The sequence below is a fragment of the Pseudopipra pipra genome, chromosome 3 (genome assembly GCF_036250125.1).
Source record: "Pseudopipra pipra isolate bDixPip1 chromosome 3, bDixPip1.hap1, whole genome shotgun sequence".
Classification (NCBI taxonomy): Eukaryota; Metazoa; Chordata; class Aves; order Passeriformes; family Pipridae; genus Pseudopipra; species Pseudopipra pipra.
The window spans coordinates 7,807,449-7,830,092 of NC_087551.1; the positions used below are offsets into that span (position 1 = coordinate 7,807,449).

General features: G+C 42.1%; 1 protein-coding gene across 5 annotated transcripts in view; it reads right to left on the reverse strand.

Moving 5' to 3' along the window:
- APLF (aprataxin and PNKP like factor) overlaps positions 1 to 14,917 on the reverse strand; it is a 39,215-nt gene extending 24,298 nt beyond the window's left edge. For 2 of the 5 annotated variants that reach the window (XM_064647596.1, XM_064647595.1), the window contains exons 1-6: positions 14,054 to 14,637; positions 12,482 to 12,633; positions 11,073 to 11,199; positions 8,288 to 8,460; positions 5,189 to 5,577; positions 227 to 352 (exon numbers count right to left, since the gene is read on the reverse strand). In XM_064647596.1, coding sequence (XP_064503666.1) covers positions 227 to 352; positions 5,189 to 5,577; positions 8,288 to 8,460; positions 11,073 to 11,199; positions 12,482 to 12,633; positions 14,054 to 14,540 — 1,454 coding nt within the window. In that variant the 5' untranslated portion in view covers positions 14,541 to 14,637. The other 3 variants (XM_064647597.1, XM_064647599.1, XM_064647598.1) reach the window with 3 other exon arrangements.
- Positions 14,918 to 22,644: the final 7,727 nt, after the last annotated feature.

Sequence of the window (22,644 nt, forward strand, 5' to 3'; positions counted from 1 at the left end):
TTTGCCAGCTGAAATTACTAACATATTAGTGATTTTTACTGTGTCACTATGCAAAATATGCACAGTCCCAAGTGCTTTAAAGGTAGCAGCCTGACAATGGTATGTTTCAGAAGTCAAGGTTTAACATCAAGAATTATTCTCATTATTCCACTGTCATTTTGCAACTGCAGGGGAGAACATTGTTAACCTGTAAACAAGAAGAGCCACTTTGTGCAGTGTTTCTCACCTATAACAAGCTGTTCCATACGGACACTCGGGCCGGTTGTCATTGTTATCCTGAGATATCATCTCCATGTCATGATAGTCGTCATCATTAGGGTGACTGAACTGCTGGAAGTGAATGGGATTCTTCCTGCAAAAGACAAATATACACGAAAATCTGACTGTTCTGCTTCAACACAAGAAGCAAAGACAAGAACGCTGTTACTGAATCAGCGACAGCTCATTTTTCTGTGATTACGCGAAGAGGAGCTTTTAATGTTTAACCTGATGCAGACCATAAGACCTGCTTTCAGGATAACAGAAGAAAAGTTTTGTCTCAGCTGCAACAGAGGTCAAAATAAGAATTTTCCTATTTGCCATCAGCTTTAAGTTTCAAGCCTCCAACACATACACAATAGGTTTTATTACAACAACACATCACCACGCTGACATGAAGTCACACCATAAGATGCAACAACTGCAAGTGCAGCTGAGTCACACCAATGTTAGTGATGAGAGCACATGACCAGCATCCACAATTTCCTGCTCTACAGCACTTGAATCCCAGGTGAGCAAGTAGGGAACACAAATATATGCATCACCGAAATGAAAGAACATTCCTGCTGCTTCTATGCAATAAATTTCCACACACCACACAAGACAAGGCAGCCATAAACAGCATCACTTTTATAGAAGAGTTTTTCTTTCATAGAACTGCTGTAAGTGATGTTAAAAAGAAGACAGAAAAACATGTTGTAACTTCAGGAGAAGTTCATGTGACAGATCAAAACATACTACAAAAAAAAAACATCAAAATGAACATACTGGTGCAAAAAGCAAATCTACCCTTTCCCCATGATTTCTTTTAGAGATGCTTTTTCTTCCGAGCATAATCTTTAAAAGCAAGAAATGTGAGACATTTTAATTTTTTTTTTTTCCAAAAGATATCCACAAAAGACTTCAGTGATTACCAAAATTATTCCCAGAGTACATAACCTGTAGTTTGTTTGTGCACTTCTCAAAGATCCAGTATCCCTTGGATCTACTTCCATAGCTGACAGGCTTCTTGTCCTAGTCTTTTCTGTTATTTCTGCAAACTGTAGGGTAAATAAAATAATGCTTCACTAGAAACCACTGATAGGTTGCATTTACCAATCTTTTATTCCACAAGTTCTCATGAAACATTACTTTATGCCAAATTCAGACTGACTGCCTAATTCTTTTCCCATTTAAAAATAAATGGGATGAAACCAAGTGATTTTAGAGCCTATTTGCTTTGTTTTCTCAACGAACAGAGCTAACAAACTAGCAATAATAGCAAGAATTCTCAGTCATTTGAAACACAATTCATCTTCTCAAAAGGATACAGCAGCAACTAATGTTCTTTGAAATAATTTTAATCTATATTCCTACAACAAGACACACGTAGCATCGCAGCCTCCAAGGAAAGAAGGCCTTGTAGCTGTCAATTAGCCAATTTATTGTATTTTAGGAGATATTCTTTTTCCTTTCAAAAATTTACTTCAAGATCTACACCAAACAGCCCTTATTGGAGAAGAGGAAAAAAAAAAAAGAAGTAAGGGAAGAGCAACAAACGGGTCGTGATGCACAAGACCTTGTCACCAGGCTTCAGGAGACTTTGGGCCAGTGGATGGTGCTCCTCAAATTATACATTTTTTGTGAAGCACCTTGAACATGTCCCATCGCAGAGGCTCAGGACTAGTAGAAACATCATATTTTATCTTACCTTTACCTGGAGAATTTGTACTTATTCTACTTCTCTGTGTAGTGCAATAATACCCAGCAAAATAAATGGAAGCAGAAAAGTGCATAGGTAATATTAAGCAAATATTTTCCCTTCTTGCGAAAAAACCCCTAAGGCTTCTTCCTTAAAAGTTTTGTTTGAGGTTTTTTTGTCACTTATTTTTAGACATAAGATATTTGAGTTACAAGAGCCCATTATCACACTGTAAGCTGCACAAAGTTAAGGTTCGTAACAAAGCCTCACTGCACAGGGATTTGTTATTCATTTGATCAAATCAAAACCATTAGGCCTTACTTGCACAAAAAGCAACCAATTAGAAACCTATTTTAAGAATAAAGTTTTATGACCATTGCCTTCATATAAACATACTGACACAGTAACTGCAGCTTTGCTTTCACAGAAGCTCTGAATTTGTATAGTCCCACTTCATGATGCAGGAAACTATGCAAACAAAAACTATGCAAATAAAACTTAAAAAGTTCTTCACCATCAATGCAGTCAACTCAAGCAGAAGTTGGGAAGTATTGCTCAGTGAAATATTTAAGACAGCTATTCATCTATGCAGCCACCAAAAGCAACTTTAAAAGCTTTTTCTAAAGCAACTTTAACTGACCACTTCAGAATCCCTGACTCCTCACAATCCCATGCAGAAGACCCACGGCCATCTCAAGGGCTTATTTTCTCAGCTACTGGAAAAACTAGTAGTGAAAATGTAATTAATTACCAGCACTATTAAGAAAGCTGTAGAATTCAAGCCTGCAGTTATGCCACAACTACACATAAGATGTTTCTAAGTTCTAAATTTTAAGTCTTGTTAGAAGACAGGACTCAAAAAAAAAAAAAAAAAAGACAGATGCAGGTCTTTAGCTGCCAGACTTATAAGCTTAAGGTGAAAGGAAAAATACTTTTATAAACAAACAAATAGCAAAGTATTTAGAAGAACACACAAATCTAAGGGTTGGTTGACCATCTCCTGCTTTGACAGGTACAGGAGAGATTTAAACACGCCCATTCTGCAGAGAACTGTATCCCAGGCTATGGTAAAAGGAATTGCGGACAAAATTTGTGAGTTCCAGTGTGAGAACAAAGTTCAGGTCTCCTGTACCCCTTCTATGTGGCCTTTGAAAAGGGGAGTGGTGGTGAATTTACTTTTATTTTTAATTTCCTATTCTTCTAACTTCAGAAAAACAAGCAACAGACAACAAAAAGAGCACACAACAGTATTCAGAGGGTGAGTTCCTTGACAACAAATATAGGCAGCTACAACACGTACAGAGCACTTTGTCTCTCAGTGGTAACAGCAGTTCCTTTCAGTTTGGTAAAGCTTCAGGCCACCTCAGAAAGAGAATATGGCACTGCAGGAAGGTGACAAGAAGATTCCCTGGGGTGAGAGGTTCCATCAAGCTTGGTTCTTTCAAAACCAGTGATTTCAAACTCATAAATGAAGAAACTGAACTGTGCGTGACAAAGTTATTTCCTAAACATTTAAGATATGTATAAGAGAGATCTAATCAAATGAATAGATTTAATTCTTAATCTGTGTTCTAACACAGCTCTGCACCAATGCAGAAACAGCTACTTGGGAGCCTTGAATTAAAAGCAAATACAAAGGCAGACAACAAAGCACATTTCTATTACTGCAAACAGGCAGGTTCAGTCTCATGACATTTCCTGAAGATCAAAGCTGACATTTTTGATACTCCCTATTTACAAATTTCTTTGACTAAGTAGGATTAATATGTGTTATTTCTGAACATTTTTTTCTTATAAAGCAATACTTTCCAAAAGTACTGCTGTCAAATGTTTTACAACCAAGAGAAGAAACCAAGAATAAATGTGCACATGTAGATTCCTACTCTCTATTACCTGTACCTAAGATTTGCCTTCCTAAAGATTAGGAATATTTCAGCATATCAGAGCATTAAATCACCTTAATACCCATACAGGGGAAAACTTGTCTGAGCAAAATTAAAAGTAGTTGGAGCAAAACAGAGGCTGCATTTGTAGTACTGAGTCAACCGAATTGTCTGATGAAATGTGTTTTCATCATAATCATTAAGGGAAAAAATGAGATACACGAAAACTGAAGCATGATGTGCTCATGAACACAACAGCTTTATGGTTTTGATATACACAGTTATCTCAGCATTAGGCTCACCAAACATACAGTCACTTGTGCTTAGTTGTTTTCTCCTCAAACTCAGTGTTTTTCTTATTGCTGAAGTCCCTTTGGGGAAGGAGAAAAAAAGTCACAGGACTCCCTGTTTCCTGGATTAGCCGCATCTTTTGTGTTTACAAAGCACACGAGTTTATCTAGAGCTTCTCCTAAATTTACTTCTCAGGTCACTGGGCATTTTCTAGTCTCAAGAGCACCTCCGGATTTCAACCTTCCCTTCAGTATTAGAACACAGGACACCACAGATCTTTTCTGGGCAGAAATAACTAGCAGGAGGCCAGGCACCCAGCACTGGTGTTCGGGAATTTCGCTGGAACATTTGTATGAGAAATCCTCCACTGTGAATTAAGAGGATATGAGTGGGAGAGAAAGAGAGGAAAAACCCCCAATTGTTGCAGTATTTCCAAAGACACTGACCAGTTAAGGGTTAACCTGGAGTTCCTAAGTATGCCTTGTTCTGGTTTTAGGAGGAAAATGAAAGCTTAAAAAAAAGCACCAAAAAGCAAAGTTATAATAAAAGAAATTCTTGATTATTTAAGGGTGACAAATAGTAAGCATTTTAAACACTCAGATCACAAAGCAGGCAATAAATAAAAAAAAATTAAAAAAAAACTTCAATAAATACAATCATCTTTCATATAAGTCTCGCCTGCTAATAAAATAAGGCTACAGGGTCTATGTTGGGCATTTCAACCTTTTACATCTCTTCTCCCTGCTGGTTCCTGGTATTGTACACATAGATCTTTTATTTCTTTTTAAAATGGACCTTTGTCTCTTACTTCCTACAACACTTCCATCTTTTAATTTGCTGCAGTACTTCATCTCTTGTTTGGGCTATATTAGCAGTTGCGAGACATCTTGGCTCCTCCTTTTACCCTTCTAAAATTATTGTTCTGCCATTTGTTTCTCATCAGCCCCCTGTTCACCAGAAGATCTTTTTTCAAATTAATACTTGTAATGAGTTTACAGTTTTCCACAGAGAAATGACACTAATACATTACTTCTAAATAGCAAGCTAGCCCAAGCTAGTTTTAATTTTGCTTTACCTGTAACAGGCACTTCCATACATGCAAGGTGTCCTCTTATGCTGGATCTTTTTGGAGCTTTCTGAAGCATCTGCACTTCTGGTTGAATCAGAAATCTCAGTCTCGCAATCCATACTTTCATCAGGCTCAAGAATCCCTTCCTGGGCACCACAATATTGGGAAGTCCCGCCCCAGTGAGCTTGTTGGCTTGTAGAATCAGTACTCTGCTCTTTGTTTTCTGTTTTCTCAGTTCTATTGTCTTTACTGGAGGTCTGACCTACTCTTCTAGAACATTTGCTATGCAGTTGCCTATCATTTTTTTCCAGAGAACTTCCGGGGTTTTTTGTTCCAGTCTTGCCATTTCCTTCCATATCTCTCGTGGTATTCTCAAGAGGAAATCCAGACGTATTCTGTGGAACAAGGTTACATTTTGAAGGACCTGAAAATGTACACTCCAGAATTCAAAGCTTTAAAAGTCAAACTGTGCCTCGTCATTCCTGCTTTCAAAATCAGAGAACCACAGAACAGTCCAGGTTGGAAAGGACCTCGAAAGACCATCTGGTCCAGCCTTTAAAATCTTCTAATCCACTTTCCAAGCTCAAGTTCACTGCTAAACAGAGCTGCTGAATGAAAGGCTGGAGTTAAGAAAACAACACACAACATACTTTAAAGAAAACTTATCCTAAAGCTCCCATTTTTGGTCTCAGTTCCCTCACAACACAAGCTCCTCTCTCACCACCTCAGTTTATGAACAGTCCAAGGACTTTAATTTGAATTAACTTCCAATCAAAAGTAGTCCTCTTGAAAAAATTAATGGGCATTATATAGATGAAGATACAGCAGACTCTGGAAGAACGTACACTCCTACAGTAGAATCAATTTTAGTCTGTTAAGTACCAAGATATATGGAATATATATATATTTATCCGTATATGGCAGATATATGGGAATTCATGATACACACCTTGAGCTTAAACCCACCCTGATACATCTTAAATGCTTCAGATCATGACTAAATCATAAAACAGTCTGTCATAGATACCATCAGAGAAATAGTTCAGCTTTGACACATACTGCATTTTAAAATTTTGGAACAAATGTACATTTAAAATGAGAGATGTGTTGTTTGGAAAAAGAACACAAGACAAGAACACTGTCCTGACAACTGAGACATTACCTGGAAGCATATCTACACTGAAGGCTGAACTACTGTGATACATCACAGAACTATTCTAAGATCTCTGCTCTCTACAGCTTATTACCCAAGTTTCCCCTCCAGTAAATTTATATACTTAGTTTACACAGATGTGTTTGGCAAAGCTTGAAAATCAGACGGTGGTTTCCTGTTTGATTTTGTTCCTTTCAATGCAAGCCTCATAAAATTTTATCCAAAACCAGAGACAATTACTTTTGAGCAGCAACGTGATTAAGAAAGGGCAAAGTCAGCATTAATATCAGATGATCCTGACAGCAGCACATTTAGTAACTCAACTCAGAGACAAAGATAACTCCCAAAATAAGGCTCAGCAAACAACTGCACCTTAGGAAATCAGCCTTCCTTTGCAAAGGGAGGCACAAATTACCCTAATTTGCCGCTCCCACTTGTGACTCTCTACCACATCCATTGCCTGGATGTGTATTGTATATTGTACTGTATATTGTACTTAAAGAGACTAAACACAATTATTAGGATCAGCTACACACCAGGCTGTGATCCAGGGAAAAAAAAGCCACCTGCACTCCAGCACTGGGATAACACGGATGGCCCCGCAGCGCTCTCTGGCGGCTGCTGCCGCTTACAACAATTTTCCCTACAGAACCTTTTCTCAATCGCCTTAAATAGGACAGCAGGACCGTGATTTGGCCTTTGATATCAAAATTACCGTCTTTCAGAGCTCTCCATGATTACTAATTTCGCTTGCCCCAACCCACTAGTTCTCCTGCAAAGTTACGAACGCAATTTCTTACACTGCGCTTGAGACTGAAATGATTTATGAAATTATTGGGTGAAAATAAGTAAGGTTTCCTACTTAAAAATCGAAAAATGGAATAATTCATTATGTAGTAACTCACCTTATAATCTGACGAAGAGAAAATAGCACAGCAGCTGTTATTAACGCACCTAATGAACAGCAAAGCTCACCACTTGGAACACTTTCCCAGATTGACCACCGTTACACCAAAACTACTCTGAAGGGTTTGCTCCCCATGAGCAGTTCATTTCAATCAGCTTTAAGATTTAATTAAAAGAAAAACCAAAATCAAAACCCCAATCTTTTTCAGCGTCAAAATCATACCAAATAATACTGCCTTAAGTGTTTTATCAGATCCTGGAACAGATCCATGCAATTCTAATGCTAGACATTAATAACACCTCCCCAGGCTTTTCACTTAGAGGATACAAGTGAGAGCCTCAGATTGCTCTCATCAGCACATGCTTTGTTTTTCTTTGGCAATGATCCTTCTCTTTTCCTCACTTGCAAGTTGTTGTCAGTAAGGATTTGGCAGCCTGTAAACTGCTGTGAGGTCGCACAGACAGTGACCAGCTGGACTGCAGGGTGTGTTCACTCATTGCCACAAATCGTTTGGGATTTCAGGTTATGGGGTTTTTTTTTTTTGCCCTTTCCTTTTTTTGACTCAGATTTTGAGACAGTGGCATAAGCACACTCCATGCTACCCTTCCTTTGAAACACAGCAGCTGTTGAGCCACACACCATCATTACCTGACCATAAAACTTCACCTACTAGAATGGCAATAGCTTGGGCAAAGCCCAGTGTCACACCATCACCTATCCCCTCACGGTTCTCAGGAAAAGAAACCACACACACCAAGCCACTCCTAGGACCTGTGCTTTGGCCCATGTCTTCCTGCCTCTTGCTGCAAAGTCTAGTATTTCTGTGGAACATTTCGGGTGTGATTCCCAGATTCTGAGGAGGAAATGCAGAAAACCAAGTCACTGAGGGTTTCCATGATCCTTGCTACAGAGCTGCCCAACAGACTGGTATTTCAAAACAACAAACCATGAGCAGAACACATAGTTATGTTGTAGATCTAACCTTCAACATGACACTGCCAACTACATTCTCAATTTTTTGCTCTTTCCCGAGCCAAAAAGTTACCTGAGATGAAGGAATAGGGATGGAAAAGCAGCTCCTTTTCCCTTGATCTTCACCTTCAAAGTGCTCCACAGTTTCTCCAGAAGCTAATCTTTTTTTCTGTTGCACATTTACTTCTGATTTCAATGACTCCATGACACTTTCTCCCCTTCTGTGGCCTTTTTTCTTTCTGTGACCTAAAAAAAAAAAATAAATAAATAAAAGTGTACTTTTGGAATGCAACTTCTTCAGTGAAATCCTGACCACGTTAGAAATCTATAGCTACATCAAAGCAGGACACGGGGCAAATGGCACGAGAAACAGCAGCAGTTGTGCCTGTGCTGTTTCAACAACACATTTTACACTTACTGCTTATAGGAGTAAAAAGTATGTTTGAGAATGAAACAGACACTTGAGGGGGAATTTGCAGGAAAACAGTAAATACGTGGCAAAGGATATTCTGGAGCGAATGTATCAGTATGAGTGACAATAACTCACTTTACACCTCAGAGGTGTAAGGATGGCTTACCACAGACCTTTGGTGTAACTGTCCCTTCAGACCACCTGTTTATACAGGCAGACATTAATTAGGGCACAGCAAAATCAGAGTGTGCCCATTTCCCTGGGCAACCACATCGTAGCTGATCATTTCATCAGCCAATAACCAACACAGAAAAAGACAGCGAAATAAAGTTCTGTCTCTCTGAAAAAGTTCACATCTCAGGAAACCTCAAGATCTCTGTACTGAAGCAGTATTTTCTGGATATACATCTGGGAGAGACCCAGGGCCACCCTCCTGATTTTGCTATAGCTTCATCTGCTGCAAAACACGCTCAGAAGGAAGATACTTGACGCCATTTTAAAAGACTCCAAAAACACTCTTCCTTCAAAAACAATGTGCCAGAGTGATGTGTATGAAGCAAGGAATTTTCCCAAATTTTAATGTCTGATTTAAAACTCACAGATCAGAGCTACTTTTCTAGGTAGAAGACAGAAAGGCATAAAAGGGCAGCTTTTTGGATTTCCTCTCTACCTTTCTACATTCCCATCCAAAATCACCCTAAAAAGATGCAAACCACTTCCCAGTTTTAAGAAAATATTTTTGATTTGCAGAAGAGATTGGCTATTTTATCAAAGCATCCCATTCTAAGCTGGAAAGACCTCATCTAATAACTTTATTAACAGCTCCAACAGAGTTTGCATGTAACCCCAGCTCCCTCAAGGTCAGGCCTTCAGATACCTCTCACCCACACAGCTCCAAATCTCAATACCAGCAGAATCACAGCATCCAGTCTTTGTAAAAAACATTATATTCACACGTATAACAAATGTTATAGTGCTTGTAGAGAAAAAAACCCCGAACCAAACAAACTCCACTCCCCAAAAAATACAAAACGAAACCACAAACATAAGAAAACAATCACACCAGTACAGGACTCAACATAACCAGCTGAAGTCCTCTGGTACATGCAATTTTTACATCTGAAGGAACAAGCCAGTGAGGAACAGTCAAGATTTGGAACAGGGGAAAAAAGAAAAAAAAAAACATCAAAACATAAATTTTCTTTTGCTTCTTATAATTTTCTCAAAACTAGCTTTTGAGGAAAGGAATAGGCAGAGGTGTGGATGGCACATGACTGAGGTGTTTAAAGCCACAGTTGCCCAGGTCAGTGCACACAGACACCTGCATTTACTACAGAAGAGAAGACACTGTATGAAACACTCCAGTTGGGCTGCTTGGGCATCAAGAACCAAATCCATCACAGCATCTCAGCAGAAACAGCAGCTGGAAAGTGAGACACTAAAGCAGAGCTGCTGCACACAGAGGAGTGGACACACACTCACCAGCCACAGTTCATAGCTTTGGATGATTAACAAAGGAAACTCAGCTGTTCACACCCGAATCATCTCATACCTCCCCACTGAAGGACAAGCAGGGTGGGTGGGGCGCGCTGCCTTCAGCACAGAGGAGGACAGAAGTGCCAGGGGAGCTTTGCCAAGTCATTTTCCTCCTCTTCTCTCACTTCTTTAGTCCTCCAGTTCCACCAGTTAAAGTCATTAGGGCAATAAACGCCGTGAAGTAAGTTTGTCTAATGGCAGCTTAAGTAAGAAGCGCCCAGAACCAAAGTTGGACATGCTATAAAATTTTCTTGAGGTTTTGCCAATGTGTGTCCTGCTGACAGTGACTGAACACAGCAGCAGCAGTTCAGTAATTTCCTTTTCCTGGAAGAACAGGAAGGAATGCAACACTATTTTAGCCTCATGTTGTTAAGAAAGTATTATACTGTGAACAACTGCTCCAAGCAAGTAACTTTGGACTAAATGATCAAGTTTGATTCATTCACAGTTGAAAAACTAACACCCAGCACCACTCAAAAAAACCCCTACTTTAAAAATCTGTGAAATTAGAATCTAAATTTAGAAGGGCAAAACATCACTAACAAGTGTGGAGAAGGACTGGAATTAAAGGTACAGAAATTACCTAGAATTTACACATGAAATAGACAACTTTATAGGAAAGGGCTACAGAATATCCGATGCTCAGATGTCCAAAGGGAGTTTATTATCTGGCATCAAAAAAAAAAAAGAACAGAAAGAAAATCAACTGATGATAAAGAGCTCTATCACACCCATAGGACTGATGACAAAGGAGACAACATAAGTCACTCTCCATCAGCTGCCCTGCACAAAAGACGGAAAGAGAAGTAACAAATTAACACTTTCAAGCACCATCATTGTAATGGAAGAATATTACATCAAAGCACAGAAATGCATATTGGAATGCAACTGTACCACACTGCAAACCTACCTGCTGTCATTACGGGCTCAGATACCCTCTGCACCAGGAGATCTCCTTCCAGCATCCAAGATGGAAGCACTCTCTTTCTTTGAATAGATTTTGACTGTTCACTGTCATTATCGTCAGAAAGAGGAACCTGAAACAATATTTACCTTTAATATTTAAAAGGTACTGTTTAGTACCTTTATCCAGTTACAAAAGAGGGGAAGGAAACCAGATCACAGTTTCTACACAGTTGCAGCCTGGGTGACCATTTACTTTTTTTTTTATAGTTCCTACTCACTCAGAAAAACAAAATCTATAGAAATCCTCTTGCAGTAGAAAATCCCCTCTCCTTAGACCTTTGGAATAAATATCTACAAGGCTACAAACTGAAAGTTTCATAGAAGAGCTTCACTAGCACCTTGCTCTAGAGTTTCCACACACAGACATAAGAGAAAGAGCAGGTTTAACAAATGTCTCTTTGTCCAAAAAAACCCCAAATAATACAAACAAAAAACCCACAAACAGAAAAGTCTTGCTATGAATTGTAGGAATGCTAGTTGCATTCCTGCAATTCCCTTCTCCAGAATGCAACCAGACTCTAAATCCCGTCTGCAAAAACAATGTAAATACATCAAAGTCGCATTCATTATTTACTGAAAGCAGCACTATCACACTGAACCTCCACTTACTGACAGAAGTAAGTGTCCACCTCAGGGATCTCAGCTACAGCAAAGGCTGACACTTCATTTGTCGTGTGCAGTTGTTACCTGCTGTACCCCAGTATTGACCAATGTGTGGCTTTAGCACTGGATACACAACAGATGGTGTTTAAAAAAAATCCCACCAGCTCCCCACACTATTTATCAGACTGCCTGAAAGCCACTGGACTTGGTAGTGTTTAAAAAAAAAAAAGACAAAAGATGCTCACTTTGAAAACTGTTTTACTGGACAGCCAGGGAAACACTGGGGGGTTGTTTATCCATGTGTTCGTATGGATCTTGACAACACAACTCAATCCCAGCTGACAATCCAAATGAAACAGGCTGCCAGGACACTACAAACAGATATTACTTATAGCCAGTCCAAGACATCCACAGTCTAACTCCAGGCTCTCCTCTCTCCTGTTTCAGAGGCTTTGGGGCTGGTTGGAACAGTCATTCATTCCCCCAGGCCTTCACAGGTACTCAGGGGCAGTTACTGATACGGACCAGAGACCAGAACTGGACTTTGTTCTGTAGTACTCAGCTCCAGCATCGAGTCCAAAACACTCCTGTAACACATTTATGCACTTGCACAGCACACAAATTTTGAGCAATCAATTTTGACTGCAGTAATTTACCTCTCAGGGGGAAAAAAGAGTATAGAAAGCATAACACCTTTGTAATTTTCAACACACATAAATAATGAATTTCATTAAAAAATTAAGCACCCACCAGATGTCTAGAGGCAGCATCATAATTTCTCATTTTTGCAGCTCCCTGTACCTCAGAGCTGGAACGTGATGGTTCCATTAACAATGGAATACAGGACATCTCAACAGCATGAACAGTTGGTGCTTCTTCTGCATCAGCCTCTTGAGTTTTTTCTGACAAAGCAAAATATATTTTAGGTACTCACACATCAGAAATATAAACATGCACTTTTGACTCAAACACAAAAGCTGGTCTGTATGTTTGTCACTAATAAATACACTTTGAAACTGAACATCAACATCTTATTACACCAACTTACAGAGGAAATAAACACACCTTTCTTTCACCTCACACCTAAAGTATTTTGAACAAAAGACTCTCTAACCACTGCTGGCCCCACTGCTGTAGTGTTTTAGGGTTTAAGGACAGAATTTACACTGGTCACTGCCATGACAAAACTTTGAGAAAGCTGAAATTACAGCTCAGAATTTGCTTTACTGTAAATTTGCACAATTCCCCAAACTCTGGTTCTACACTAAATGTCAGGCAATGATTTTAAGATCTGGTTTTCAGGGTTAGATGCTCAATTAATCCAGCACCTTCTGGCGAGTTCTCACTACAGGCTACAAGTCTGCAGCCCTCAGGTGCCACCAGCCACTTGGATGCTGGTTTCAAAAGCCCAGTTCAGAGCCACCACATCCAAAATGCTTTTTAAGTTGTGAAAATGCACCCAAACTGCAACTGTTTTTCCTTCAAGATTTTGCCCTTCCACTACTCAACTCACTGGCACAAAGCATTAGGGAAAAACAAGTCTTAATTGCTGCTGTATTCCCTGCACAGCCACGCTGGGGAGTCACTGCCACCTGTTCCTCAGCTCTCTGCACTCCAGGGAAGGCACCAGCTGAACTTTCTCTTCATTGCCTCAGGAAGAGAAGCGTGAGAGGCCAAGAGAAGACAGATCAGGCTCTGCCCAAAAAGGCCCCTCCAGGGGCTGCTCATAAGGTTTTGGCTCTCCAGGGGCTCACAGAATCACCAAAAGGGTCAGGATGGAAGGGACCACAGTGGGTCATCTGGTCCAACCCCCCTGCTCAAGCAGTGTTATCCCAGATGACGGGCACATGGCACAGGATTGCATCCAGACAGTTCTGGAACATCTCCAGTGAGGGAGACTCCACAACCTCTCTGGGCAACCTGTTCCACTCACACAGTAAAGACGAACTCACACCGTGAGTTCTTCCTCACTTTCACTTCCTGCGCATCAGTTTCTGTACTATCTTGTACTATCGCTCTGCGCCACCGAGCAGAGCCCGGCTCCATCCTCTTGGCACCCCCCGCCTTACAGTTATTTGTACACATTAATGAGGTCCCCTCCCAGCCGTCTCTTCTCGAGGCTGAACAGCCCCAGCTCCCTCATCCCTTCACCCTAAGAGAGACGCCCCATTCCCCCAGCCATCCTCGCTGCCCTCCGCTGGTCCCGAGCGCCCCCCGCCACGGACCCGGCGGTGCCCCGAGCCCGGACACGGGGCCGCGGTGCTGCCTCTCTAAACCCCAGCGGACACGACCCATCCCGGCCCTGCGAGGGGGGGTCGCTACCTCGGGCCCGCGGCTCCGCGGGGCCGGGACGGGGATGGGGACGGGTCCGATCCCGATCCCGGCAGGAGCCGCCGCCGCCGCCTCCTGATGACGCGCGGCCGCCCCGTGACGCGGCGAGGCGCCGGCTCCGCGGGCCCGAAACCGCGGAGATTCGCCCCCAAACAGGCGAGCCAGTACCCTCCCCACCCGGACGGCAGGGACATGGCAAGTGGACGCCCAGCCCCGGGCGCTGCCGCCCACGGCCGCCCCAACACACCGCGACAGCGGCCGCGGTGACGCCGCCCCGCCCCGGGGCCGCGGGGATGGACGCGGAGAGCGCCGGCGGCCGAGACAGCGCTGCAGGAGCAGGACCGGGAGGAGGAGGAGGAGGACAGGGGGACTTCGTGTCCGCCCTCCCTCCCGAGGTGAGCTCCCGGATTTTCGGCGGCCTGGACGTGGAGAGCCTGTGCCACGCGTCCGCGGCGTGCAAGGGCTGGCACCGCGTCATCGAGGGCAACGAGCGGCTGTGGCGGCACCACTGCCTGGCCGTGCGGGCCGTCTGCCGGCGGGAGATCGACTGCGACCGCGGGAACGGCTACTCCTGGAAGGTAAATCCCACCTCGGGGACACGGCGGGGCTTCCAGGTTGGGCGGTGGGAATGTGGAAGGGAATGACATCGGCGCGTCTCGCCCCATCCCAGGGTGATGGGGGCAGCGGTGTGGTGACAGCGCGGCTCCGTAGCCGGACACCTGGTAAAATGGACTGAGAAGGAAGGCAAGGCTGTATTCTTTTTCCTACTCAGGCTGGCCTTTTTCCTGCCCAAGCTGTCCTTTTTCTTGCCCAGGTCCACACCTGTCACATCCCGGTTGTTCCTCACCCTGCCCTGCACAGCCTCAGCGCTGACCCTCGTCCCAGCAAAGCCGTAACACGGGACAAAGCCCATGCAGACAGGGCTGGGAGGGAGAAGATAACGCTGACTAGGCAATGTGTGCTCTCTGTTTTTATTTCGTGGGAATAGGTGTGCTGGTTACGAATGGCTTCCTGGAAAATCATCCTCGATAGCTCTGCCTCGATACACCTTGAGCAACAGGCATCCAGGAGAAAAAAAAATTTGGGGTATGGAAAACAAGCAGGAGCTTTTAAAGGCTGTTTTGAAAATCTCCCCTAACACAGTCCCAGTTACAGGTGGTCTGACGAGTTAGGGGCAGGTTCAGCTCCAGAACATACTGGATGATTTCTCACTGTTGAATCCAGCCTGGAAGCTGAGGTAGATCAGGAAAGGATCTGGTAACAGATTCCACAGGGTACTCTGGGCCAGGTGATTCCCCCACCCTCAAATGAGCTGGTGTGTTTAAGAGTGGGGGGTCAGTGAAAGGGTGAAAGAGAAAGAAGCAGCAGCAAAAGAAACCAAGGAAGCCACAGTTCTGGGCTCTGACATTTCAGTAGAGTTGCTGCACTGTGAGGTAGTGGTTGCCCTTTTGGTGTACAGAACTTGATACTCTTGCACAGCAATTTCCGGAACTCCCTGCACTGATTGTCTGTTTTATCTGGAGGGGATTTGAAACAGAAGCAACAAACACACCAAGTCAGCATTTTCCTGCAATGAAAGGTTGACGGAAGAGAAGAATCCAGCCAACCTCCAGAGTTAAAGGTCACAGATAACCTAAACAGGAAGAGAAAGTGAAAGGTGTCTCTTTTAAAGAGTAAGATGAGTTCCTGGTTTAGGTTTTTCATCTTGACCATCAAAGAATTGAGGCAGGAATTGATTTTCCACCCAACTTTGAACAGAAAAGTTGGAAGTAGACAAAGGTCTGCTTCTCGACAGCACTACACCTTCCTGGGCTTAGTGTCTAGAGATCCAAAGGCACATTCCAAATCCTTTTTCTAGCCTTACTCTTCCAAGGCAAAACTTACTTGTATTGAATGCTGCTTAAATTGTTTCATTTCCAAGATCTGAGCAATTTGTTTTTCCACCAGATCACATTATTGAGGAACTACTGGAAAAGCAAAGTGAAGCAAGAATGGCTGAGTGGGAAATACAGCAATATTCCTTCGCAACACAGCTTGCCAGAGAAAAGCATGTATCCCATGGATGTCGACACATGGGGAGAAATCTTGGAAGCAGAACTTGAAAGATAAGAAACCAGTGCTGATTCTTGCAACTCAAAAACCTTTTGCCAATGACACACAAACTGTTTGGCAGTTGTCGAACTGATTTTGAGTGATTTTTAACTGATTTTCAACTGATGATGAAAGTTTCTCAAAAGAAGTTACAGGTGTCTTTTTTTATTTGCACTTTATCATATTAATTTTATGTAAAATTCTAAGTAAGACTAATGTTCAGTTGTAATTTATATTTATAAATTTAATGCTCTGCTGTATTGTCAAAAATATGTTGATTGTATTTCAATTTGCACTTTTTCTTTTGAAAGAGATGACTTTTATTTAAAAAAAGAAAGGTATGCTTGACTTGAAGTGTATCCTACCAGCAGCACATGAGAGCCCACAAAGGAAGGACAAATACAGACACTGGAAAGAAAAGAAGATGACAAGGTGGCCACCTCAGTATCAGCTGAACATTCCCAGTGACCATCTCAAGGGACAAAGTCCTCAAAAGGATCTCTGAACTTGCACCCCAATTTTTGGCACCAACTTGAAAAACTGCTGCTGGTAAAAGACGATGTACCTGTCACATTATCTAACATAAAAGTGACGACAAATCCAACTTATTCCAATTCTCTTTGAATATCATCTTTCCCTACCTTCTTTGCACTAAAGTAACTGGGGAAAATGCTGGGAAGGTCTCTGTTGCTCCAATTCCTGCAAAATTCAGTCACCAGTGTGGCACCAATTTTCTATAGGAAGACTTCTACCTTGGTTATGAAACTTGGTTATTTAACCCTTGCAGAATATCTGGTGAAAATATCTGGGCTCACAGGCTATTTGTTTTAGGTGCTCATATCTACAGATCAAGCAAAAGCCATAACAGCCAGGTGAAACAGGTAGCTCTAAAATGCTTCCAAGAACAGAATGTTGCCTGATCCTTTTTCTAGTTTAGAGCATTCAGCAGATTTCCTCAAAACTGATCCATGTCCCTCAGCTTCCTGCATGTTCCCCATTAGAACAGGTCTTCAGTCAATAAGCACTAGTACCTTTTCTGAATCATAAGTAACATATTTAAGTGAGAGCTTTCTCATCAACAGCACTGCATAACATGATGCAACTATTGGATAATGTTTTTTACACATCTTTTGCAATCTATTCTTTGTAGATAAGTGTTAGTTCTAGGAGCAGGAACCCATTGCACTAGGTTTTAAAGATCTCCTTTTAGTGCCAAAAGAGTTGATGCTGTTCTTGTGGGACAGTTACTGCATTAGCCAAAATGGATGCAGTACCCAAAATCCACTGAAGCTTCCACTGTCACCCTACTACCAAACATGACTGAGGTGTAGTTCAGAGGAAACAACCCTTGCTAAGTATAGGTGTGATGCAAAGCTCAGTGAATTGCCAACACTGCTTCCTCTATTATTAGCTATTCTGCTCTAAGATTATATCTAGTTAGCTCAAATTAAGAAAAGAAAAAAACACACCAAAACCCACACCCAGGCACATCAGTTTTTCACCAAAGCTGCTGCCTTGCTCCCTGCTCACAGCATTTATCACCCCAACTTTAAGAGCACTAGAAGTGAAAAAAGTGCATATGAATTCGTAAAGAAAATAACACTAACAGTACATTTTCACCACCTCAAAAGTACCCAATTTTTTTAGTCGTAAGATAGGGAAAGTGCATAATAATGGATCTAGTCCCTCACCCTTCTCACCCAGCCTCCTCTGTTGCCTTCAGTCTCTAACTCCCAGACATTTATCCCCTGTTCCTGCTCCTTTCATGCTCCTCAGCTGTCAGTTCTCATATATATCCCCTCAGGATACAGTTTTTAAATAGAATAATTATTCTGGCATAAGTCCTACCACAGTTATTTCACTGTGCACTCAACTGTAGCTTCTCCCCCTTCTCATATGAGTGTAGGAACCCACAGTATCTGTTGTACCTCTACCTCTGTTCAGATCAGGTGGCTGTGCCTCTTAAACATGAGGAATTAAACACTTGGCTATGTGATTAGACAAAGCCTGGATCTTTAAACCTGCAGTAACAGTGTTGTAAGTTTCCCATGGAAAATCTATTACTGAAAAAACCCCACAAATGTTTAAGTACAAGTTCTCATAAAAACAAAGGTTATTTCCCCTCTCCACCTTGACTCTTTCCTTTAAGGGTTTTAATTCCCCCTGGAGATGTCATTACATCAGTTCTGGTTATCTGTTCTATTCCTCTCTACCACTGCACCACCTACTCAGCCTCTCTGCTTCTCTGCAGGATGGATGTGTCCTCTTCCCTTTAAAGACACCCCAGCAGCATCCATTGCTCCAGACAATGGCACTCCCTACACCAGCAGGTTTGGGCTCAGCTCTTTCCCTTCCTACCTGCCAACACCAGCCACTGAAATGCCAGCAATAGGAAGATTGTAGCAGTGCCTAAATTAGCACTCATACGTGGGTATCCTTCCCTAGAGAGCATCCTCACCCCACCTGCACCCCAGGGCACACACCAGCTGCCCTCACACCTCGGTGGCTGGTGAAACCTTTTTTCCGCTCTAGTGCCCACCTCTTACCCACATGTTTTTGAGGAAGTGGAAAGTTCTACTTAAGCAAACCCCACCGACCTTCCTACTGCATTGACACGCCACTTCTACCCTCCCACTCAGACCCTGTCAGCTGCAGGAAGGTCCCCGAGGCATCCATTGCCCAGGCTTCCCATCAGCCCCCCGACCTTCCTGCTTCCCCAGCTTTCCTAGGACAGAGAGGCCCTTTGGAGAAAGCACGTGAAGCTTGTGTGGTGCAGAACAAATAGCAGATGTCCTCTTCCCACACACCCCAGCTGTGCAACATGGGCTTAAACCAGCCAGGCTTCTGTGGGGAAAATAGGTTTCCCTGCTGCACAGGATGTCCTGAGCTGCTGCACGCAGCTGGATGTCAAAAAGGCCAGCACTGAAGTTCAACATGAGGTCAGTATTTTACTTCTGCGTCTCCAAAACCACCTGAGTTATAACCTTCTTTGCAACTACTCAGTATTGCAGTGCTCTATTTCTGAAACAAGGAGCCACAGTGTGGCTTTATTTCATCACGGTGCAGGATGTGGCTTTGGGCCATTGCCATTAAAAACTAAATGAAAAAGCAAGCATGAGATATTTAATCACCACAGACTTTTCTTCATTAGACCACTCAAATTTCAAGGGTAATTTTGTCAAGTGTTTGTGCCAATAGGCAGATACATGCAGATAGGTACGTCCCTATGCTGGTCATCTTTGGAAGGTTCCGAGTAACAGAGTTATCGCAACTGAAGACAGAATAGTTGGGCTCAGGACTGGGATCAGCTGCTTCAGCTCACCAGGGCTGACAGAAGGCAAGAAAAGCATACAGCTAGGAGGATTTGGGCCGTGGGGGAGGGTTTTTTATTTTCTCTCCAAATGAACTTGGGTTGAGGCATATCAGATTCCCAAGAGCGTGCTGACACTTCGCAGTTGTTTTTCACCATATCGCTCATTCAGAAAAGTCTGTCTCAAAAACCACAGAAGAATTCACCTGCTGCACTTAATACCACAAGTCAGCAGCAGCTTCTGATCAGCACAACACTCAGAATTGGGGGTTGGGGGCAGATTCAGGCCTCAGTGCTAAGGGCAAGACCTACTTCTGCTATACTGGTAAACCAAAAAAACCAAGCTACAGCTGTGGGTAGAAAGGGAAGAAGGAGAGAGGTGATGCTCAGCAAACTCAGAGATCCCACAGGATCTACCAGGATGAAACCCAAGAGGACATTTCAGTGTATGGCCACAGTGAGCTGCAGCCTCCCCTAACTCCTCAGAATGACCCTGTCCAGCACCACCACCCATGTCCAGCAACTGTGGATTTACAAAGCCAGATGGGAATAAAAACCAGCCTGCTAGAGCATGCAAATTAGGTACAATATTAGCTTTTTTTACCCACATTTAAAAACGTTGTGAGCACAGCACAGGCTCATTTTGATGCACTGTCTTTAACAGGCAGAGGAGCTGCTGTGTGCCAATACAGAGTGTAACTGCACAGGCTGTTTTGTTGCTGAGACACCAGGCACTTCAAGCTGTACACAAAGGCTTCTCCAGATGCCACAGGACACCAGTGGCCATGAGATAATGTATCAGCCATAGCACTAAACATTGCTTTTAAACATCTTGGTGGTGTCAGAAATGAAAAACAAAAGACCCTAAAACGCTGCCAGCTGCCTATGGGAGGATTCAACTTGAAGACTGAATTGAAGGTTGAGCAAGTCAGGAACAGAGAGTAAACTTCCAGCAAACAAACCAACCACCTTAAGCCTTTAATTGTTATAGAGGGAAAAAAAGAAAAAATTAAAAAGGCAAAATGATTTTTTGCAGCAGTATCTTACAGCTAATAAGTGAGATATAACAGTACTCCATGAGAACTTTACTCATCTGTTCAATTGAGGGAATACTTTCAATAGCTTCTACTACTTTTCTATCACAATGCTAGAGAACAAGAGCACTGAACAAATGTAGCTAGGAGATCCTAACACCTAGATTTCACCAGGTACAGGATGCACTATTTGACAGCATAGCCAAGTATAGAAATGTCTCAAGTTTCCTTTAGTGTGGCTGACCAAATTAAATCAGCTTTTCTAATGCACCTTTATTTTTGAACACCCTAGTCTGTATTTTCTCACTAAATTAGACTGCTCTTTAAAGTCATTCCAACATGCAACTCGTCAACATATGTACTTAGAGATAACGACACTGGGGACTGCCCAAATATGGAGATTATAACAACACCCAATACACATAAAGGAACCCCACATGTAAGCATGAGGAGATGAGAACAGGTTTTTGCTGTTCTAAGGGGGTAACTAAAGATCACACAGTACGTTGTAGCCATTCTAAAATGTCACTAGGCATTAACGTTTACTTATCTGAGATCCACTTTATGATGCCTAATAAGCAGAGACAGAAGCTCTCTTTTAGGATGTTTAGGTCAAACTAGTTTTAAGAAAGAAAATACGGCATGCAGAAGGAGGAGAAAGGGGAAATTGAAGATGTAACTTGGGAAAGAAAGCCTTCTTTTAAGCAAAAATATTAATTAAAAAAAAAAAAAAAACCAACAAAACCAACCCCCAAACCACAAACTAACCTTATTTTACAACTTATATACCAAAATGATGAAATAGTTCCTTTTATTAATCAGAAGCCTGCATAAGGGGGTTATAAGTCTGATATAAACAACTCTTCCTGTTATTCAAAAATACCTCATAATGTTGATTTTGTTACTGTACTTTAACCATTATATACTTGGGAAACACAGCAATTTAAGCCTTCAAAAGCAGGACACCTACATACACATATAGCAGAAGCAGTGAAGGACAACAGTGGTTTCTTGCTTTTCTTTTGATATGCTTTGGTGCTTAAGGAAGGATTTTCATGCTTTTCCTTTTTATGTGGAAGAAGGTACATGAAAAGACTGATAATATATTGATTTATATAATTGATAGTCTATTAGTCTGCAATAGATTGTTCTACAGTATTTGCTAAAGAGAAGGGGGCTAATGGCAACACTTCGTAGAAGTGCTCAATGTCCTTTTGACATCTGAGTCTGAGGACATAGGAAGATTGGGGTTTTTAATGACACTAGTCAATCTCCAGTTCCTTCTCCTCTCCCTTGATCACTCTGGTTTATCAATATTCAAGATTTTGGTGAAAGACACACTGCGTGCAGATTTTAAAAAACAGTAACAATCTCTCTCCCTTTCAACTGCTGGAAGCAAAATTCCATCAGTTTCATCAGTGTTTCCCTTTGATTCTTTTCCTCCTTCCTGCTCAGCCATCTTTTAGCAAGTGGATGAAACAGAGGGAAAGGTATTGCCATCTTAAAAGAAAGGCAGAGTCTATGTAGGAGAATGAAGAGTTTTACTATAGCCCAGTGGAAGTCCAATGAAATAAAAAAAAAAAAGGCAGCATTTTACTCAGCTTTCATACAACCTTACTCTCCCTTTCACCAAACTGGGAGGAAACAAAAATTAAGCAATCTACAAGAGCCAGAAACAAAGCGTGGAAAGCCACAGTTTTGGTTCTAAATGCAAAGCAGGAAGTTTGTGTTCTAATCCAGAAAAAACCCCCAACCTTATTTTGAAGCCAAACGAGAAGCTCTATTTCAAGAAGTTTCATGAGTAACAACAAAAGAAGAACCTTGTTTTCAGTCAGAGTTCACAGTGAGCACAGAACAATCTCTATACATCAATGAGAAGACCACAGATCAGAAGCGAAAATATGTGCACTTTCCAAAACACAAACTGAAGGCACCCACAGAAATAGCAACAACCTGCAGAACAGTGTTATCTACTCATTTTGCTTTTTAAAGTTCCTCCTGTAGTCTCCTCCAGTTTTAAAAAGTACAAGCTGAAAAAGAACAACAAAAAACCCCAACCCATCCTCACCCCACTGCCCTCCCAAAAAACTCCCACCCTACTAAAATGTTCCTGGCCCCCACCAAAAAGGTTATTTAAGGAAATCTTT